This window comes from Ostrinia furnacalis, unplaced genomic scaffold, assembly GCF_004193835.3.
Source record: "Ostrinia furnacalis isolate ACB-3 unplaced genomic scaffold, ASM419383v2 OfSCF1085, whole genome shotgun sequence".
Lineage (NCBI taxonomy): Eukaryota > Metazoa > Arthropoda > Insecta > Lepidoptera > Crambidae > Ostrinia > Ostrinia furnacalis.
Window position 1 is genome coordinate 1 of NW_021131324.1, and position 15,211 is coordinate 15,211.

At 36.0% G+C, this 15,211-nt stretch overlaps 1 protein-coding gene across 1 annotated transcript; it reads right to left on the reverse strand.

Moving 5' to 3' along the window:
- Positions 1–2,078: 2,078 nt before the first annotated feature.
- Positions 2,079–14,914, reverse strand: LOC114351112 (limbic system-associated membrane protein). The gene is made up of 5 exons (XM_028302178.1): positions 14,902–14,914; positions 14,638–14,770; positions 11,061–11,269; positions 7,071–7,181; positions 2,079–2,474 (listed from the first exon to the last, which is right to left on the reverse strand). The coding sequence occupies exons 1-5, from the start codon at positions 14,912–14,914 to the stop codon at positions 2,260–2,262; spliced, it is 681 nt and encodes a 226-aa protein (XP_028157979.1). The 3' UTR covers positions 2,079–2,259.
- Between the last annotated feature and the right edge of the window lie 297 nt (positions 14,915–15,211).

Sequence of the window (15,211 nt, forward strand, 5' to 3'; positions counted from 1 at the left end):
TATATCTTGTTAAAAATAAAAACAATAATAATGCTAAATAACAGGCGATACTAATAAAATACATTAAATAGAAAATGCCAATAAATAATAAAAAAATATACTTTTTGAAAAAAATTCTGCTTTTATTCGTGTTTTTTTTTTGTTATTTGATCAATTTCTCCAAAAAATGCCCCTATAACAGGTGGTTTTTATTGTTTTGTATTATTCTCTATCGTATTACTTTTGTAAAACTAAAAATTGCATGTCTCTATCCTTATCACAACATATTATGTCAATTTTAAAATCGGCGTTAGAACAACGTAAAAAAGATAATTTTTTTGGTTACAAAACATTGATAAATGTTTAGACTATCTTAATAAATGGTTTGATTTCAGTGAAAGCAATTGGTTATTTAAAATCCAAAAATTAAATTTAAAAAAGGAGGTTTCATTTAATGACTGTGAGACAATATTAGAAGTTCTAAATTTACAAGAAAAATTGAGTATCAAAATGGACGACCTATACTCTGAAATAACGATATTGAATGAAATCTTTTCTAAATTAAAAGACTGTAGTGACTTTACTGACAAAACTACAGGCCACAAATGGCAGCATATTTTAAAAAATACTGAAAATGACACCAAATTTATTTGAAGTAATTTCATTCCTGCTCTCTATTCCCGCCACTTCGGCATTTACAGAAAGGATATATTCGGTTATGAATTCGAAGTGGCGAGAAGAAAGAAACAGAAGCTTTTGATTTATATTAATTTAAGAATTGAATGTGACAAAGCATATGACACTTTTATTTTATACAAAAAAACTGTTACACAGCGCAAGAACTGCAAAAAAATATAGTTTTTATAAAAATAAATAATTAAAAAATGTATATTTGTCTATTTTTTTTGTTTTTCCCATAAAATACTATATTTTTTTTAAATGTACTATATTTTTTTACACCTTATTTTGGAAAATACTATATTTCGCTGATGAAATGTTGGCAACCCTAGTACAAGCACGCTTTAGAACTTCAGTCGTCTCTACACGGGAGGGGGTTGGTCCTACGGGGGTGGGCTTCATGACCTTTTCTCCTTGGTTCGACGTCCTCTAGACGATGGCAGCATAGATTTGCGAAAATTAGAACTTTTTGGAAAAACCGTAAAACTTGAATCGCTTCTAGAGGGTCGGGGGTTGGTCCTACGGGGATGAAGTACATGACCTTTTTTTCTTGGTTTGAGGTCCCCTACATGATGGCATCAAAAGAATCGCCACTTTCGGGAAAAAAATTTTTGATCGAAATTATTCTAAGTGTCGGAAGCCACCTTTAATTGGCTCTAAATCTGAAAGCGTTTGTTTTAGAGAGGTAGACCATTTAAGCTTTTGTGCTTTGTTTTACGTCTTCTATGCGATTCTTGCAAGAAAACAAGGAATAATTGAAGAAAAAAAAATCTCGTCGAAATTATTCTAAGTGTTGATAGCGCACTTTTAATTGGCTCTTGAAAGTTAACGGTTGGTCCTAGAAAAAAAAGTTATCTGAAGATTCGTCTTATTTTTATCTATTCTAAACATTCCCGGCAAAAAAAGCCAAAAATTCAAAAAAAAATTTTTTTTCATAAAAATTTTTCTAAGTCTCGTGCCCCATAGCGCCCCGTTTCCTATACTCCAACCCGTTTTTCAGGTGGAATAAAATGTAAACACTTTAAGGTTTCGTAAAAAAAATTATAACAGAAAGGTTTTTATAAGATGTTGCGTTTGTATCTTGTTAACTCACACTTTCAACTTATCATTATTTACAACTTTAAAAACACGGAACGTAACCGTAAATTAAATCCTGCCAAGTTACTAAACAAAATTAAACAGTTAAAAGTGATATAGATTTTTTATAGGTACCTACCAGTAATGCTTGAGTGCTTTATCGTTTTGTGATAATAGTAAAATACTTACTCGATAATAACGGTAAAAAAACGTCAAAATAATGTAATACTTACAAAAAAATATTATTTAGAGGCGTTAATTGCAAACTGCAAACGTTAAAATTCGAGGGTCGTGAGCGAGAGAAAAACAAAAGAGTAACGATATTGGTCGTCGAGAAAAAAGAATACATTTTCTTGGTGGCCAGTGTCTCGCGACCAAGGAGGCGACTGTATGCAGCCACAAAACATAGTATGGACGACAGCTCATCAAGCTGTACATTTTTATTGCAATATAGTCCTTATCACAACTACTTAAGATGCCAGTGTTAAGCCTGATGTGCTGTCGTCTGTACTAACAAATTAAAATTCACTCACAGTTCATCTCCAGCCTCACTATCTTCTCCTGCGGGGGCACTAGCACTGTATTAGCAGCGCGACACTTGAACGTGGTGTTCAGGTCTTCTCTCTTCAACTGCTGAAGCTCCAGCCGGTTCACCACCACATGGGTGTCAGTTTTGACGCCGATGTACTGAGGAGCTGGAGTGCCGTTGATGAGCCACGTCACCACTGGTTCTGGACGACCTAAGAATAAAAATGAATGTTAATAAGTAGTACTAGACTAGGTAGCATTTGTCCGCGGCTTTGCTTTGATTTTGTTGTACTATAGACAATTTTTGTCGAGTATACCGCAATATAAAATATGGTTTAAAAGATATCATTCATGATTATTATGAAAACTTTATTATGACTACTTCTTACTAAAAGTATTAAAATTAGTACCCTAACTTTATACGATGATTTCTTTTTTTCAACCCAGGCACACAAACACATCCATAGATAGAAGCTAGTATTTACAAAATAACTTTAAGCTACGGCACCCATTTTTCTGCATCCTTATTTATTATTTACTTCGTGTAGGTTCGGCTTAAAGTAGATTTATAATTTAATCATTAAATAGAATATAATGCTTGTTCCTTTAAACAGATGGTGAGTGAGTTTATGTTACTCATACAAATTTAACAAATAGATTTGTGGTTGAATTAACCACACTGGGCTTGATTTAATTATCAAAATGTGGCTACATTTTGAAACTGATATTACAGCAAATGTAGTATTTTCTATGTAAATTGTAAGTTACATAATGATTATTTCGGAATGCTAGTTATAAAATAATAAACATTACTCTACAATACAATAATGTTATATTTGTAGGTATCTTTAGTTTAAATTATTGAAGCACCTACTAAATTATAATATGAGTATCTAGCTAAAATTCATTTATAAGAACATTATCCTCCACTGCGTCACACAGTCTAGTCGGTAATTTATACATTATTATAATTATATTACATAATTTGTCTCACTAGAAATCAAACTAAGGCAGAATTACACCACTTTAACTTTAAAAATCTGTTGACAGATTTTTAAAAATTTTTCGGTGCATTTTGCATTTATTCTTATTGCTACTGTTAAAATGAGGTGGTGCAACTCAGCCTTAGAGTTCAGACATTTGTGTAAGTATTCACAGCACTAAATAATTTTCCAATTCCTTATTTTACCTGAGAATAAAACTAAATTTCGGAAGGTCTCGTACCTTATGATTGTGGAATTCTCAAATGGAAATAACAACAAAGCTAATTGAGCCCCGAACAAAATAAGAATACAACTGAGACAGTCTGGGACGTGACCGTAGTTATTTTTCAGCGGCGTATCAGGGACTTATCCCCGCCCATTCAGGGAGGAATGGGATCTAGACGCTTTCTGGAAAAATAACTGCCTCAATTGTTGGCTTGTGGGAAAGCCAAAGGGCATCGTTCAAGTTCATTAAAAATGTTACGGTTTTAGTAACCGTTAGGTAGATTTTTTTCGGCAATATATGAATTAATATAAAAAGTATCAATTAATATTGTAGTAACGAATAGTATCTTCTTTCCTCTTTGTCTGATATTCTTTTCCCATCCATCCCATGGTCGGCCCTAAATAATAATCATGACGTATCTTTGTAAATAATCAATAGACATCGTTTCACACATATTGTGTCGTTAGTCGATAGCACCTCAGACTCTAATTGGGACTATTATGGTGATAAGTAGACGCCAGTGTTTAGGTATCTTGATCTACAGCCGTCCGTAACTATCAAATGGGAGACGATTTATGACACTGCAATACGATTATCACTTATAGGCTATTAAGAACTAACTATTCATAACAACAATAAAGTCTTCAAACCTGCGCACCTAAATACGCTATCACTCTACATATAGTCATAGCTAAACGTTTGTTTACCGAAACGTTATCGAACGAAAGTAAGCCGATCGAAATCAAAACACGGCGTCATCGCAACAATTCAATTTTTCTATTGCTCGATTTCTTTTATGGAAACATTCGGAGAGATATTCCATCCCGATGGCTCCATTGAAAAGTCCGCAGTATGGCTTGTTGGCGTCCTGCCAGGGTCGGATTATCGCTGCCTGTGTGGCCAATAATTGTGATGATGCAGCGGTGCGGACAGGGCGGTATTCGGCCTTTGGTCTTATCGGGCACATATTTAATTATGTGGCTGCCAGCGTCAAGCGCCAAAGGCTCAACAGATAGGGAATCTAATTTTGTCCCCGTCAGATTAGACTCCCCGCAGAGCACAGTCTTTTAGCCGCTTGATAGTTTGGGCAGCCTCTTTATGAATCCCCGCAGTCTACAGACTATTGTCGGCCGATAGTTTGATGGACTTCTAATTTGTATACGTAATTGGCTGATACCAAATTGATGTAACTTGGTATGTTTATACTCATTAACAGGCCGACCAAACTATCGGCCGACAAAAATCTGTACCTATTCTACGGGGTCTTCAAAACACCATAGCACGGAACTAGTTGGGCCGAAAGTATTTGCACGCACTCAACATTTAAATCTAGTTATTTATAACCGCTTTGAATTTATAATTATTTGTTGGGTAAGCCCTGGTTTTACGATTAGTAGTCCATTGGGAGTGATTCTGCTAATATCATTTTTGTTCAGGGAATATGTGAATGCAATCCCTGCAATGCCCGTTTGTTGTCCAAACGTAATAATTTTAAAACCGACTTATTATTACTGTGAGCTTTTGATTTTTTTGTTGATTATAATTATTCGGAAATTAATGCTGCTTTATTTAAACGCAAAATAACCAAATAATGCTATGATAGATTCAATAGTCAATAAAAAATATCAACCCGACTCTACCATCTACGAATAGGCAAAAAGTTTTAGTGCAGAGGTTTTCCACTCGTTAAATTCGATGTAGAATTTCCAAATTACATTTCAAAGATAATTGAATTAAGATAACAATTGAACAAACCTGGTCAGCCCCATTTTAAATAGAATATTTATGAATAGCAAAGTCGTATTGCAATATGAAACTTTCTGAGCAATGACCCGACCTTTGCACAATACGTATCAAATACTATTCACTACTCGGCGCCTTTGCGAGATACCAGATTGAATTCAGATATTGTTCAAATAAAAATAAAATATTCTGGCTCTTCTGCAGTTAAAGTGTTTCTCGAAATTACAAGAGTTTTAAAATATTTTCAGCGAGAATAAAAAAAGGTTTTTACGCTTATCTCTTCTTTAACATGTTATGTTCAATACATTTAAGCAATACATAATGACACCCAGGAGATTATTATTATTCTTTCAAGGGCAGAGAGAAATAAACTGTATTTATAAAGTGAAATGTATAACACTCAGGGGTCGATAGACCAAATTTATAATACCTACCTACCGTTCAAAACAAATTTAAGATACCTTAAACTTTTGCCTCTAAACTTTCCTTTATTTCTCCGTTATCAAAAATCTGGGACTAGATCAATATCTCAAGTACTGACCCCCAGTTTCTTGGCACGAAGCTCAGTAAATAGGAGTGCGACTGTCTTTAAAATTGTTATTTCCAGGATAAAAACTTCTGAGAAACGCTATAAAAGTAGCATTTCGTCATGATTTCTAAAACTTTCAAGTAAATAATAGGAGCCAACTGAAATAATAGTTCTGACTTTCGTCTCTTTGTCAAGTTTATTATGCATAGGGCAATTACTTCACATTTACGGTTCGCAAATCTACTGTTTTTATAAAACGAGTGAAAATCCGAGCGTGACCGAATATTAGATTGAGTTTATAATGAGGCGTAGTGAGGCGGGTCGTTACATTCCCTCTAATATGGTCGAGTGAAGCGATGGCTGGTTCACTCGTCATGTCTGTGAACAGGCGCTGCTTTCGGGGACTGGTCAATCCAAGTTATTCAAATTTATGTATGCGAGTCATTTCTACTAGTACCTTAATATGTTAGTCTAGATATTAGCACGTCACTACCTTGTTTAATATACCACGCAATCTTGTATACCTACCCATTCTTATGAAACACCATACAAGAATGCATGGTAAATTCAGTGAACTGCTCCTGAATCGAATGTACCTACTACTACTATTTCTATTTATTTATAGGGGAGAGTTCGGTATATTGTACCGCCGGGTAAATTGTACCACCCTCATATTTCGTAAAGTATTTATTGAATGTCTGTAATTGCAACACTCAGCGATACACAACTAAATTCAATTAATAACGGCCATGTGGTTTTTGCCGTAACAAGAAACACGTGTGTTTTNGGTCTCGAAGCGCTGGTAGGGTAAAAAGATTATGAGACATGTAGAGGCTCCTTAAGAGCATATTTTATGACGATTTGTAAGAACTATTTATTAGTCTAAACAAATAAAGAAATTTTGACTTTTGACTTTTTTTAATGAAATGTGCCTTTTTTAATGAAAGCTAGTACCTAAGTGTAATTATTTTTTACATTTTTTAACGGATCGTGATGTTACTCGAATAATATCATTTTGCAGTCTCAACAGCAGTAAACAGTTATGAAGTTAATTAGATCTACCACAGATCGTAGATATCGCTTCCCTCTCCCTAATCCTTTTAGGTTGATTTGTTGTTGTTTCAGTTTAGCAGAAGCAAGCTCAACAAATATTTAAAAGTTTCAGACAACCTGTCAGTGGGTGTAAAGCCTTGTCATTTTGATAAGCGATAAGAGGTCTAATTTAACTTATGTCTCAGAACAGTGACTTGGATTTAATCATGTCTTCTAAAGCCCAAATCAGACAGCCAGGTTCATCAAACCCAATAAAAACTTAAGTTAAACATACCTCCTCTTACTTCACAAACAAGCACCAACGCAGCTCCTTCTTCTAAGGGCCCGACTACACCAGAGACGTCCGCCCCGGACTTGTCATACAGCAGCATTTGGTGTGGTGGCACTGTAACAAAATGACGTGTTATAGCTATACGAACCGTGAGCTAATATGTAAACAGTGCCATCTCTTAGTGGCCTTGGGAACTACTTGCTTCATATATTTCTAAAGTTAATTGCTGATAGTAGGGGCTATTGCGTGATCTATTTAACGTTTGTAAAATTGCGCTTCCCTATTAATGTCTTCGAGTGAAAGGTACTTGTCTTAAGCTTCGTTACCAGGGTTTTATTTCCGATGATAATTGTAATGAGAAAATTGTATTTTCATCATGGGAACCAAATAATACTTTATTGTTTGCGTAGGTACACGTGTAAGTAGGTTATTTATACACTTCCCTCAGTCATAATCCGGTTATATAAGTAGGTGTGCTTGAGCTTTGTGTTCTTAATTTTAGATTACCTACTAATCTGCCTGTACTAGCATTGCAAACAAACCTCAGTGGTTTATGCCAATGCATTTAATTGTAATATGTTTAAGAACTTCCTTTGTAAAATGATAATAAATGAAAAAAAAAAAACATCTTCAGGGTTTACTTTAAGTTCAAAAAGATCTGTCTAGGTTGAGTAGTTTGTTTTCCAGTTTGGTCTACAGTGACGAAATGGCCAAGAGATAATTACGCTAAGCCCTTTGGCTGTGCTATGAGGTCTCAAAGCGAATAAACACGAAGTTGTGTGCGCAGCGGACTTCCCAGCCGCTGGGCTCGCAAACAGCAGGCCATTTGTCGGTCCACGAGAGTGGAAACAATAGACGTTCGTTTAAACTCTTTTTTGTCTTTGATTTGCCTTCAAGTTTATTCAGAGTTTTGTGGCTTCAGCACGTAGCAGAAAAACTTAGATTTAATTACCTATTATAAACTTTTTATTATATTTAAAGGATGGAAATGATAACTTACTTACAATACAGATTCAAATTATGGAAACATAAAACAGTTTTTTATGATGTGTACCTAACTTGCCCCACCGTACAACACCGTACAATAAGGAGTGTGGTTTTATTTAGAAACAAAAATAATGTAACTTATTTTGTAAACTAAATATTTAAAATATTGCTTTAGTTAATTTTGACGAATAATGAAGTAAATGAAGTTATGTGTTTCTGAAAAACTTTTCTTTCAGCCAAAGCCCACACTCGGCTCAAAACAAACCGGCTATAAACAGGCTTGATCGCAAAAACTTTCGTCTTAAATGAAAATTTTATGAGGCGACGACAGAGAATCAATTTAGTCATTACCGATGGATCGGGAGCCGCGGGTGCCGACATCCCTCGACATTTTAATTATGAACTGTCGGGAATACCCGATGATAAAAACGACGATGACACAGATAAAATCTGGCCGAGACAGGTTAAATTTAAAAGGAAATTAGATTTGAATAGATCAAATTGTCTACGCTATCAGTTGCGGTGATTCCGTTTGTTTGCCGGGTGAAATTTATTCGGAAGCAGTTTCGGGCTGTCAGAGGTTAAGCTTTTGTCTTTATTGTCGGGCTTAATAGCTGAATCTATATCACTTTCGTTCTAGATGAAAATGGAGTTGAATAAATTTTGAATAAGGATTTGAGATAAATCAGTTAATAATTGCTTTCGTTTTGGACTCTTTCGGAAAAGTTTAAGTATTGATAAATTTAATGCAGAAATGCACTATCAGATTTCAGTTTTCACTGCAAAATGTTACTGATTTTATTCTTTTAGATAAAAATGGACTAGCTATTTTTTATCCAAGAAAGTTTTGTACTACAAAATATACCTAGTAAACTTCTCGCAAGCTCCTACAAAACATAAACATGTACAATTTAATTTTAAACGACTTCATAACTCAGAACAGAGCAATTCCTTCGCAAATAAATTTAAAAGTAAAAAATAAAAATAAGATTGTAAACGTCGAGAAAACTACAGCGGAGTTTTTCAAAGGAATTACCCCATTCAAGACGAAAGACGTGAGCAAAGAAGATGAGGGTAGTAAATTTCTTATGCTCAGAACAAAGCATTTGAAAGCGGCCTACATCGCATATGCATCTCCATTGAAATCCATTACTGTGCGCGAGAGAGGTAATATGCTCCAAGTCTTTGTTAGCAAAGAGATGGGAGCTTACAAAGAACCACTCAGATACATAATCAGCCGTATTCATAACATCGTAAAATACTCAATTATAGAAGGGTTCCGTTAATAGCGTCAAATAATAATCAAATAAACCTCCTATTACAGTGCGCGCCGCCGTATGCCTAGTGATGTCCGATAAGCGATTATCGATATAATGTGTTAGCATTAACGAGTAGGAACGGCACTCAATTTGCAACTGAGATACAAACATGAGGTGAAGCTTGATGTGATTTCATGTGATGGTGATAAAACTAATAGAAAAGCTAACCTCTCAACAGTAATGCAGCAATTGGGTATTTGACATAACTTATAATTCCAATGCACTGATGATGATCACATTTTAGTTGCTTTGAATTTGATAAAATTTGGTCAATTCAACTTTGGTATCATACACGGCTGAAGGGAAAATAACGACCTCAACAGCTTGTAGCGCCAAAGAAAATCTACGAGAAAGTTGCATTTTGTCGACTCATAAAAAGTACCTCAATTCAATTGATTAGCGGCATTTTATACCGATATTCAGTGCTCGTAATATCCAAGCAGCACTAGCGAGTCCAATATTCGCTTTCGGATATCTCTCGATCATGTAAGTCAATAAGACGGTATTAGAGATAAGCAGCACATGTACGAATACGATTGGATCCTCTGTTATTAAACAATAATTAATAGTGTTGGTTTAATAATGTCATTGAGATAAATAGATGAAAATATAGAAAGAAAGAAAGAAAGAAAGAAAGAAAGAAAAAATGTTTATTCATATATAAATGAAAAAAGATACGATAAAGGTCATGCTTTTTGAAGCAGACTTAGATGTCATTGACCCCACTCCCACTAAGGCCAGTTTTTTGATTCATAGTTAAAATAACCAATAGTTAAGTTTGACAGATGTCAAATGACAAGTGGTTAAATATCAGAAAAAAATGTTTTTCGAACAATGGTTAGCTTGACTTTTAGTACATTTTTAACTATTCGTTAACATTTTGTTAATATTTAACCATTAGTAGCAAAATTTAACAATTAGTTATTTTAACTATGAATCAAAAAACTGGGCCTAAGAATCCCAGAAACTTAGCGATGCATGACGTCCTATAAACAAAGTGGTGATTTATGGACTTACTTTTACTGTAAGACAATGAGCTTAAAAATGTTTTAATGTCCATGTGATTAAAAATATTACGTGCACAAGTTGCAAAATTAGGTACCTTTTAAGTTTTCTTCAGCGTTATTAGTGTGTGTTTGTACTACCTAATACCTAATTATTTTTTACTAAATGAAGATGTTGAGGTTTGTATCTGCGCAAAAGTTTATCTTAAGATGTCTTCACTCAGTGAAATTACAACTGCAACGAAGTAATCTTATCAGGTTGGCACTAACTTCCCTCCTTTTCCATACTATGAGCTAATTACAAACTTTATTTTAACTGCACTTTTTTATTATTACTACTTTATGCGCAGAAGCATCAGTTCAAGAAGCGACCTTATTATATTGCCACAGAGTAGTTTTCAACCAAGCTCGACTGATGAACTGAGTGTATAAATTTTTCGATAATCCACCATCCGCTTCAACGCTCACCAGTTGGCGCCACTGTCTTAGCGAGCGACAGGACTTTACTGAAGAGCGATTCTGACGCCCGTATTCACAAACATTAGAGGTCTCACAGTCACAGTGCGCGTGTACGCACAGGGTGACACACGAACCAATCACAGAGCTTCACTTAAGCAAGCATCGTTTGTGAATACGGGCGTGAATGGTGAGCGCAAATACGGTAGCCCTAATTGAATGCTTACCTATAACAGTCAGTCGAATCTGGAAGTTCCTTGTAGGCGAGTTTTTGAAGTCGACGCGGCATCGGTAGACCCCTTCGTCGTCTAGTTGTACGGAGCTGAGGGTGAGGGCAGCAGGCCTGGCCACAGTTGCGAAGTACGCCCGAGGCCCAAAGGCGCCGGGGTCCGACCATTGGAGCGCCTTGTTGAATGACCTGCCTCGGACGTCGAAACTGGAGGAAAAATATTTTGTAAGTTTTGTGAATTAGCTAACGCATTAAGTTTTAAGTTATGGCGTTCATTCATCGGGAGTTTTTCCAGTAGGTGACCTTGTAAGATTAAGGCTGAGTTACTTTAACCTTAATAAACGTCAAAAATCTGTCAAATTTCATACAAAAAGCACTGATCATTCTTTAAGTTAAGGTTAAATAAAGTTGGTGCAACTCAGCCTTAATTAATTTTTACATGGAAGGCAAACGTGCTGCAAAACAAAATTTGAATTTCTACTAATTACTTAGACAAGTCGAGATCACTATAAAAACCTTTTCCTTGTTATCCTTCCGTATACCTACCTATATTTTAAAATCCCAGATAAAACCCCGATGCTGACACATAGCTTTATTTTAAATCGTTTCTTCCCATAGTCTATTTGATTTTCCCCAAAAAATACCTATAAAATGCTAGAATTAAAAAAATGTCACCGAACTTTTTCAATTTCCGCACTGGCCAGCATTTTTCTCAATTTACCGTCTTCCATCTTAATACAGCTTCAAAGTTGATTCTGATTCTTCGACGAAGGTGAGTTTGAGAATTATCTTGGGAAACTACGTCGAGTTTTACCAGATAAACTCAGCGATATTGCATAGAATATTATTATCATCAGTGTGCCTACCATGAGTTTACGTTAGGTGAGCTCGCTAGCGAATACGTCAAAAAATTCTATGAAGATTTTATTTCTTGAAAGTTGCCGCTAGGGGCGCTGCACAATATGTCATACATTTAAATGTCATTTTTTTACGCAGTCGCTAGCGAGCACACCTAACGTAAACTCATGGTAGGCACACAGTGTATTGTTGAATAGAAGTAAGTATCCATTTATAAGAATTAGTGAGAAATACTAGGAAGGTGTAGATTTTACACTGTAGATCGTTAGATAGTTGCGTAATGCTGAAACTAATCTGTTTTAACCCCAGTTATACCGATAGCGCCGCGCTCTCTCTGAAATTATGGTGAGAAACGCGTCTCTAAAAGCAAGCTGAAACTAATTTTGGACCATGCAAAGTTTTTCTTGAGAAAATTATTAAGTTTTTTTTTTCGTAAAATGAATTTGGACCTCTTTGCTACTCAGTACCTCTAGTACGAAAAACTTTCGAGTTCGTTTCGTTGCGTATTCAAAGTGTCATCGAAAAATTTTGTATGAAAAATTAAACAGCGCCCCCTAGGGCGGCTATAATATAGGGGGCGCTGTTTAATTTTTCATACAAAATTTTTCGATGACACTTTGAATACGCAACGAAACGAACTCGAAAGTTTTTCCTACTAGAGGTACAGGTCATTTTCACCGCGTCACCGTCACGTTCGATGAAAAAATTTACGCCATTTTTGTTTTTCTTTCTTCCCGCTCAAACATAATAGGGCTGGCTGGTTTGCACAGACCTGTTGGTTTTGAAAAATTAATCAACAGAAAAAAGCAGGTGCAAATCCTGGCTAAGTGGCAGCTATAATATTTGCGCTTTTAACAAAATAACGTTTAATTTATCTTCGACGACAGCAGACGTTACGGCTCTTTCATCTTAAAGGTAAATGTCTAGTAGCTAGCATAGCTCAAAGAAATCAGCCGCACTTTTATAGGCTAATCTATTCAGGAATATTTTTTTATGTTCTAAGCGATTTACTGGTTTTTCAGAGTAACATTTAAATAACTAAACAGAATCGTAGGACGTCCACCCACAAGGTGGTGACCTCATAAAAGTAGGAAGGCGCTGGACGCAAGCCGCTACTAATCGGTCACTGTGGAAATCATTGGGGGAGGCCTATGTTCAGCAGTAAAATGAAGTAGGTATTTGAAATAAAGAATACTGTCGCTTTCAGTAAACTACAACTAAAGTAGCACAGCAAAAGAAAAATAAAAAGCTGGCTTTTCACCCTAGGATGTGCCGCTTTCCTTGTAAGAATTATTAAATAGAGCAAGGGCTTTCAAGCATGGCCTTCAAAGGGAATAATAAAAAAGTTTAAGGGACACGGCATTTTTTGTAGGCACTCAATTCCTTTAACTTAATTGATACGATACGAGTAATTAATACTTAATTAACAATCGTACTAAGAAGCGACTATCTATGTATTTTATGAGTTGGACTTGAACCCGGAAATAATTTAACTTAAAAATTCAGTACGGAAGTAGGTGGTATACAGAATATTAATGAACGAAGGACCAAAATGAATGAATGAGTTTATCCCACTGTTAGTGACTGACCTAATGAATCTATCACTATGCAGATCAAACCATTGAAAGGATCGGGTATTAGAACGTGTAGTCAGTTATTATGACGTAGGACGACGACCTCTAAGAAATAATTTTCAAAAATTCACATTTTCAATTTGAAATTTTTACAAAAGCTAGTGCGAGCTAGCTATAAAAAAGGGACCGAAATGAAGATAAAGAAATCTCCATCGGTCAGTCCAAATAGGTCACTTCTTCATAAATTAAGACCTTAACCCCCCACTGTTTCACCTGGGTATTGGGATCAAATCGTCAAATGTACCTAATTTATTTTAAAAACCGTGCAGCGTTAAGAGTTTCTAAGTATAACGCGAGCAAAGCCAAATTTTCACCAGTCAATAAGAAGGAGCAAAGTGTAGACCCAGAAATCTCCAAGGGTCACTCAAAATCGGTCAACTCACCAGCTATTCAAGGTTAACCCCCCACTATATCACCTGGGCATTGGGACCAAATCGTCAAGTGCGATTTCCTTAACGAGCCGCGCGGCGTCTTAAGTGTGTTTCGTTGTAGGTCCCGTCTGCGTCTAATTGGATTGACTCGGCTTCTGCTGATCCGTTTAAGGCGCCGAACAGTTCATTAGGTACGACTTAAACTGTTAATTAGATACGCATTCACGTTTTAAGAAGCTGAGGAACGACGGTAAATGGATGGGAACGGCTGTGGAAGCAACTTCGTTGGTGTTGTTTTTGCCGATAAGGAATATTATAAGTTTTATAAGGTAATAAACAGCATTTATAAATATTTAGTTAAAGCCTAGCTAGACAATTTGTAAAACAAATATAGAAATCAGAAGTGAAAATAAAAAAAACTAGGTATGTTATGTTATCTTAGTGTGAAATATCTGAACAGACCTCAAGTCAATATTCCTAGCCTATTCATACGCGTTATAAAACGCTGCGTGTAGGACCTATCAGGGCGTTAAAGCATGTCATGAGCTTTAGAAACCTAGATCTTAAGTACTTTTAGAGTCTTTGAAAAAGGAAACCATCTATCATTTCTTTCTTGACTTTCTTCGAAAAGGCAAAAAGTAGATACTAGTGCTGGTATAATAGTATCACATTTAAAAAGGTTCAAAAAGGTTTTTGAGCTATAGCTACATACCTGTAAATAGGTTTGCCCCCACTCTTCCTGAACCATAGCACCATGTAGACCCGGTCCTCGGTCGCGTCGGGCGTGACGTCACAAGGCAGCGATGCCGTCCGCCCAAGAACTGCGTCCACGTCGACTGTTGAAACTGAAACAATAAAAAGTAGGTATATAAACTCTCTTGTTGTCTATGTTTGACTCCTTATTAAGGCATATTATAGTTGCAAAATAACATCGAGCTCCCGACCCCTACATTAAATGCCGCGTATATTTATTTACCTTGATATAGCATCTAACAAAATGTAGCGTATCGTGTTTTATGCTGAATTGGACGTGATATTCTCAATATTTGTGCAAAATAAAGTATCTGACGTCATTAGTTCCGATATTAGTTCGTTCGTTCGTTTCAGCCGAAAGACGTCCACTGCTGGACAAAGGCCTCCCCCAAGGATTTCCACAAAGACCGGTCCTGCGCCGCTCGCATCCATGCACCTCCCGCGACCCTCATCTCACCTCAAAGATTAGTAGCACAAAACAATACACATTTAGTAGGCGCGCACACCGTTGATTTTTAGTTGGCCGATAGTTG

Coding starts and splice junctions, on each gene's coding strand:
- LOC114351112 (XM_028302178.1), bottom strand. Junction 11,270..14,637: donor GGGGGCAAACCTATTTACAG/GTATGTAGCTAT, acceptor TTTTTCCTCCAG/TTTCGACGTCCGAGGCAGGT. Junction 7,182..11,060: donor GATTCGACTGACTGTTATAG/GTAAGCATTCAA, acceptor ATTTTGTTACAG/TGCCACCACACCAAATGCTG.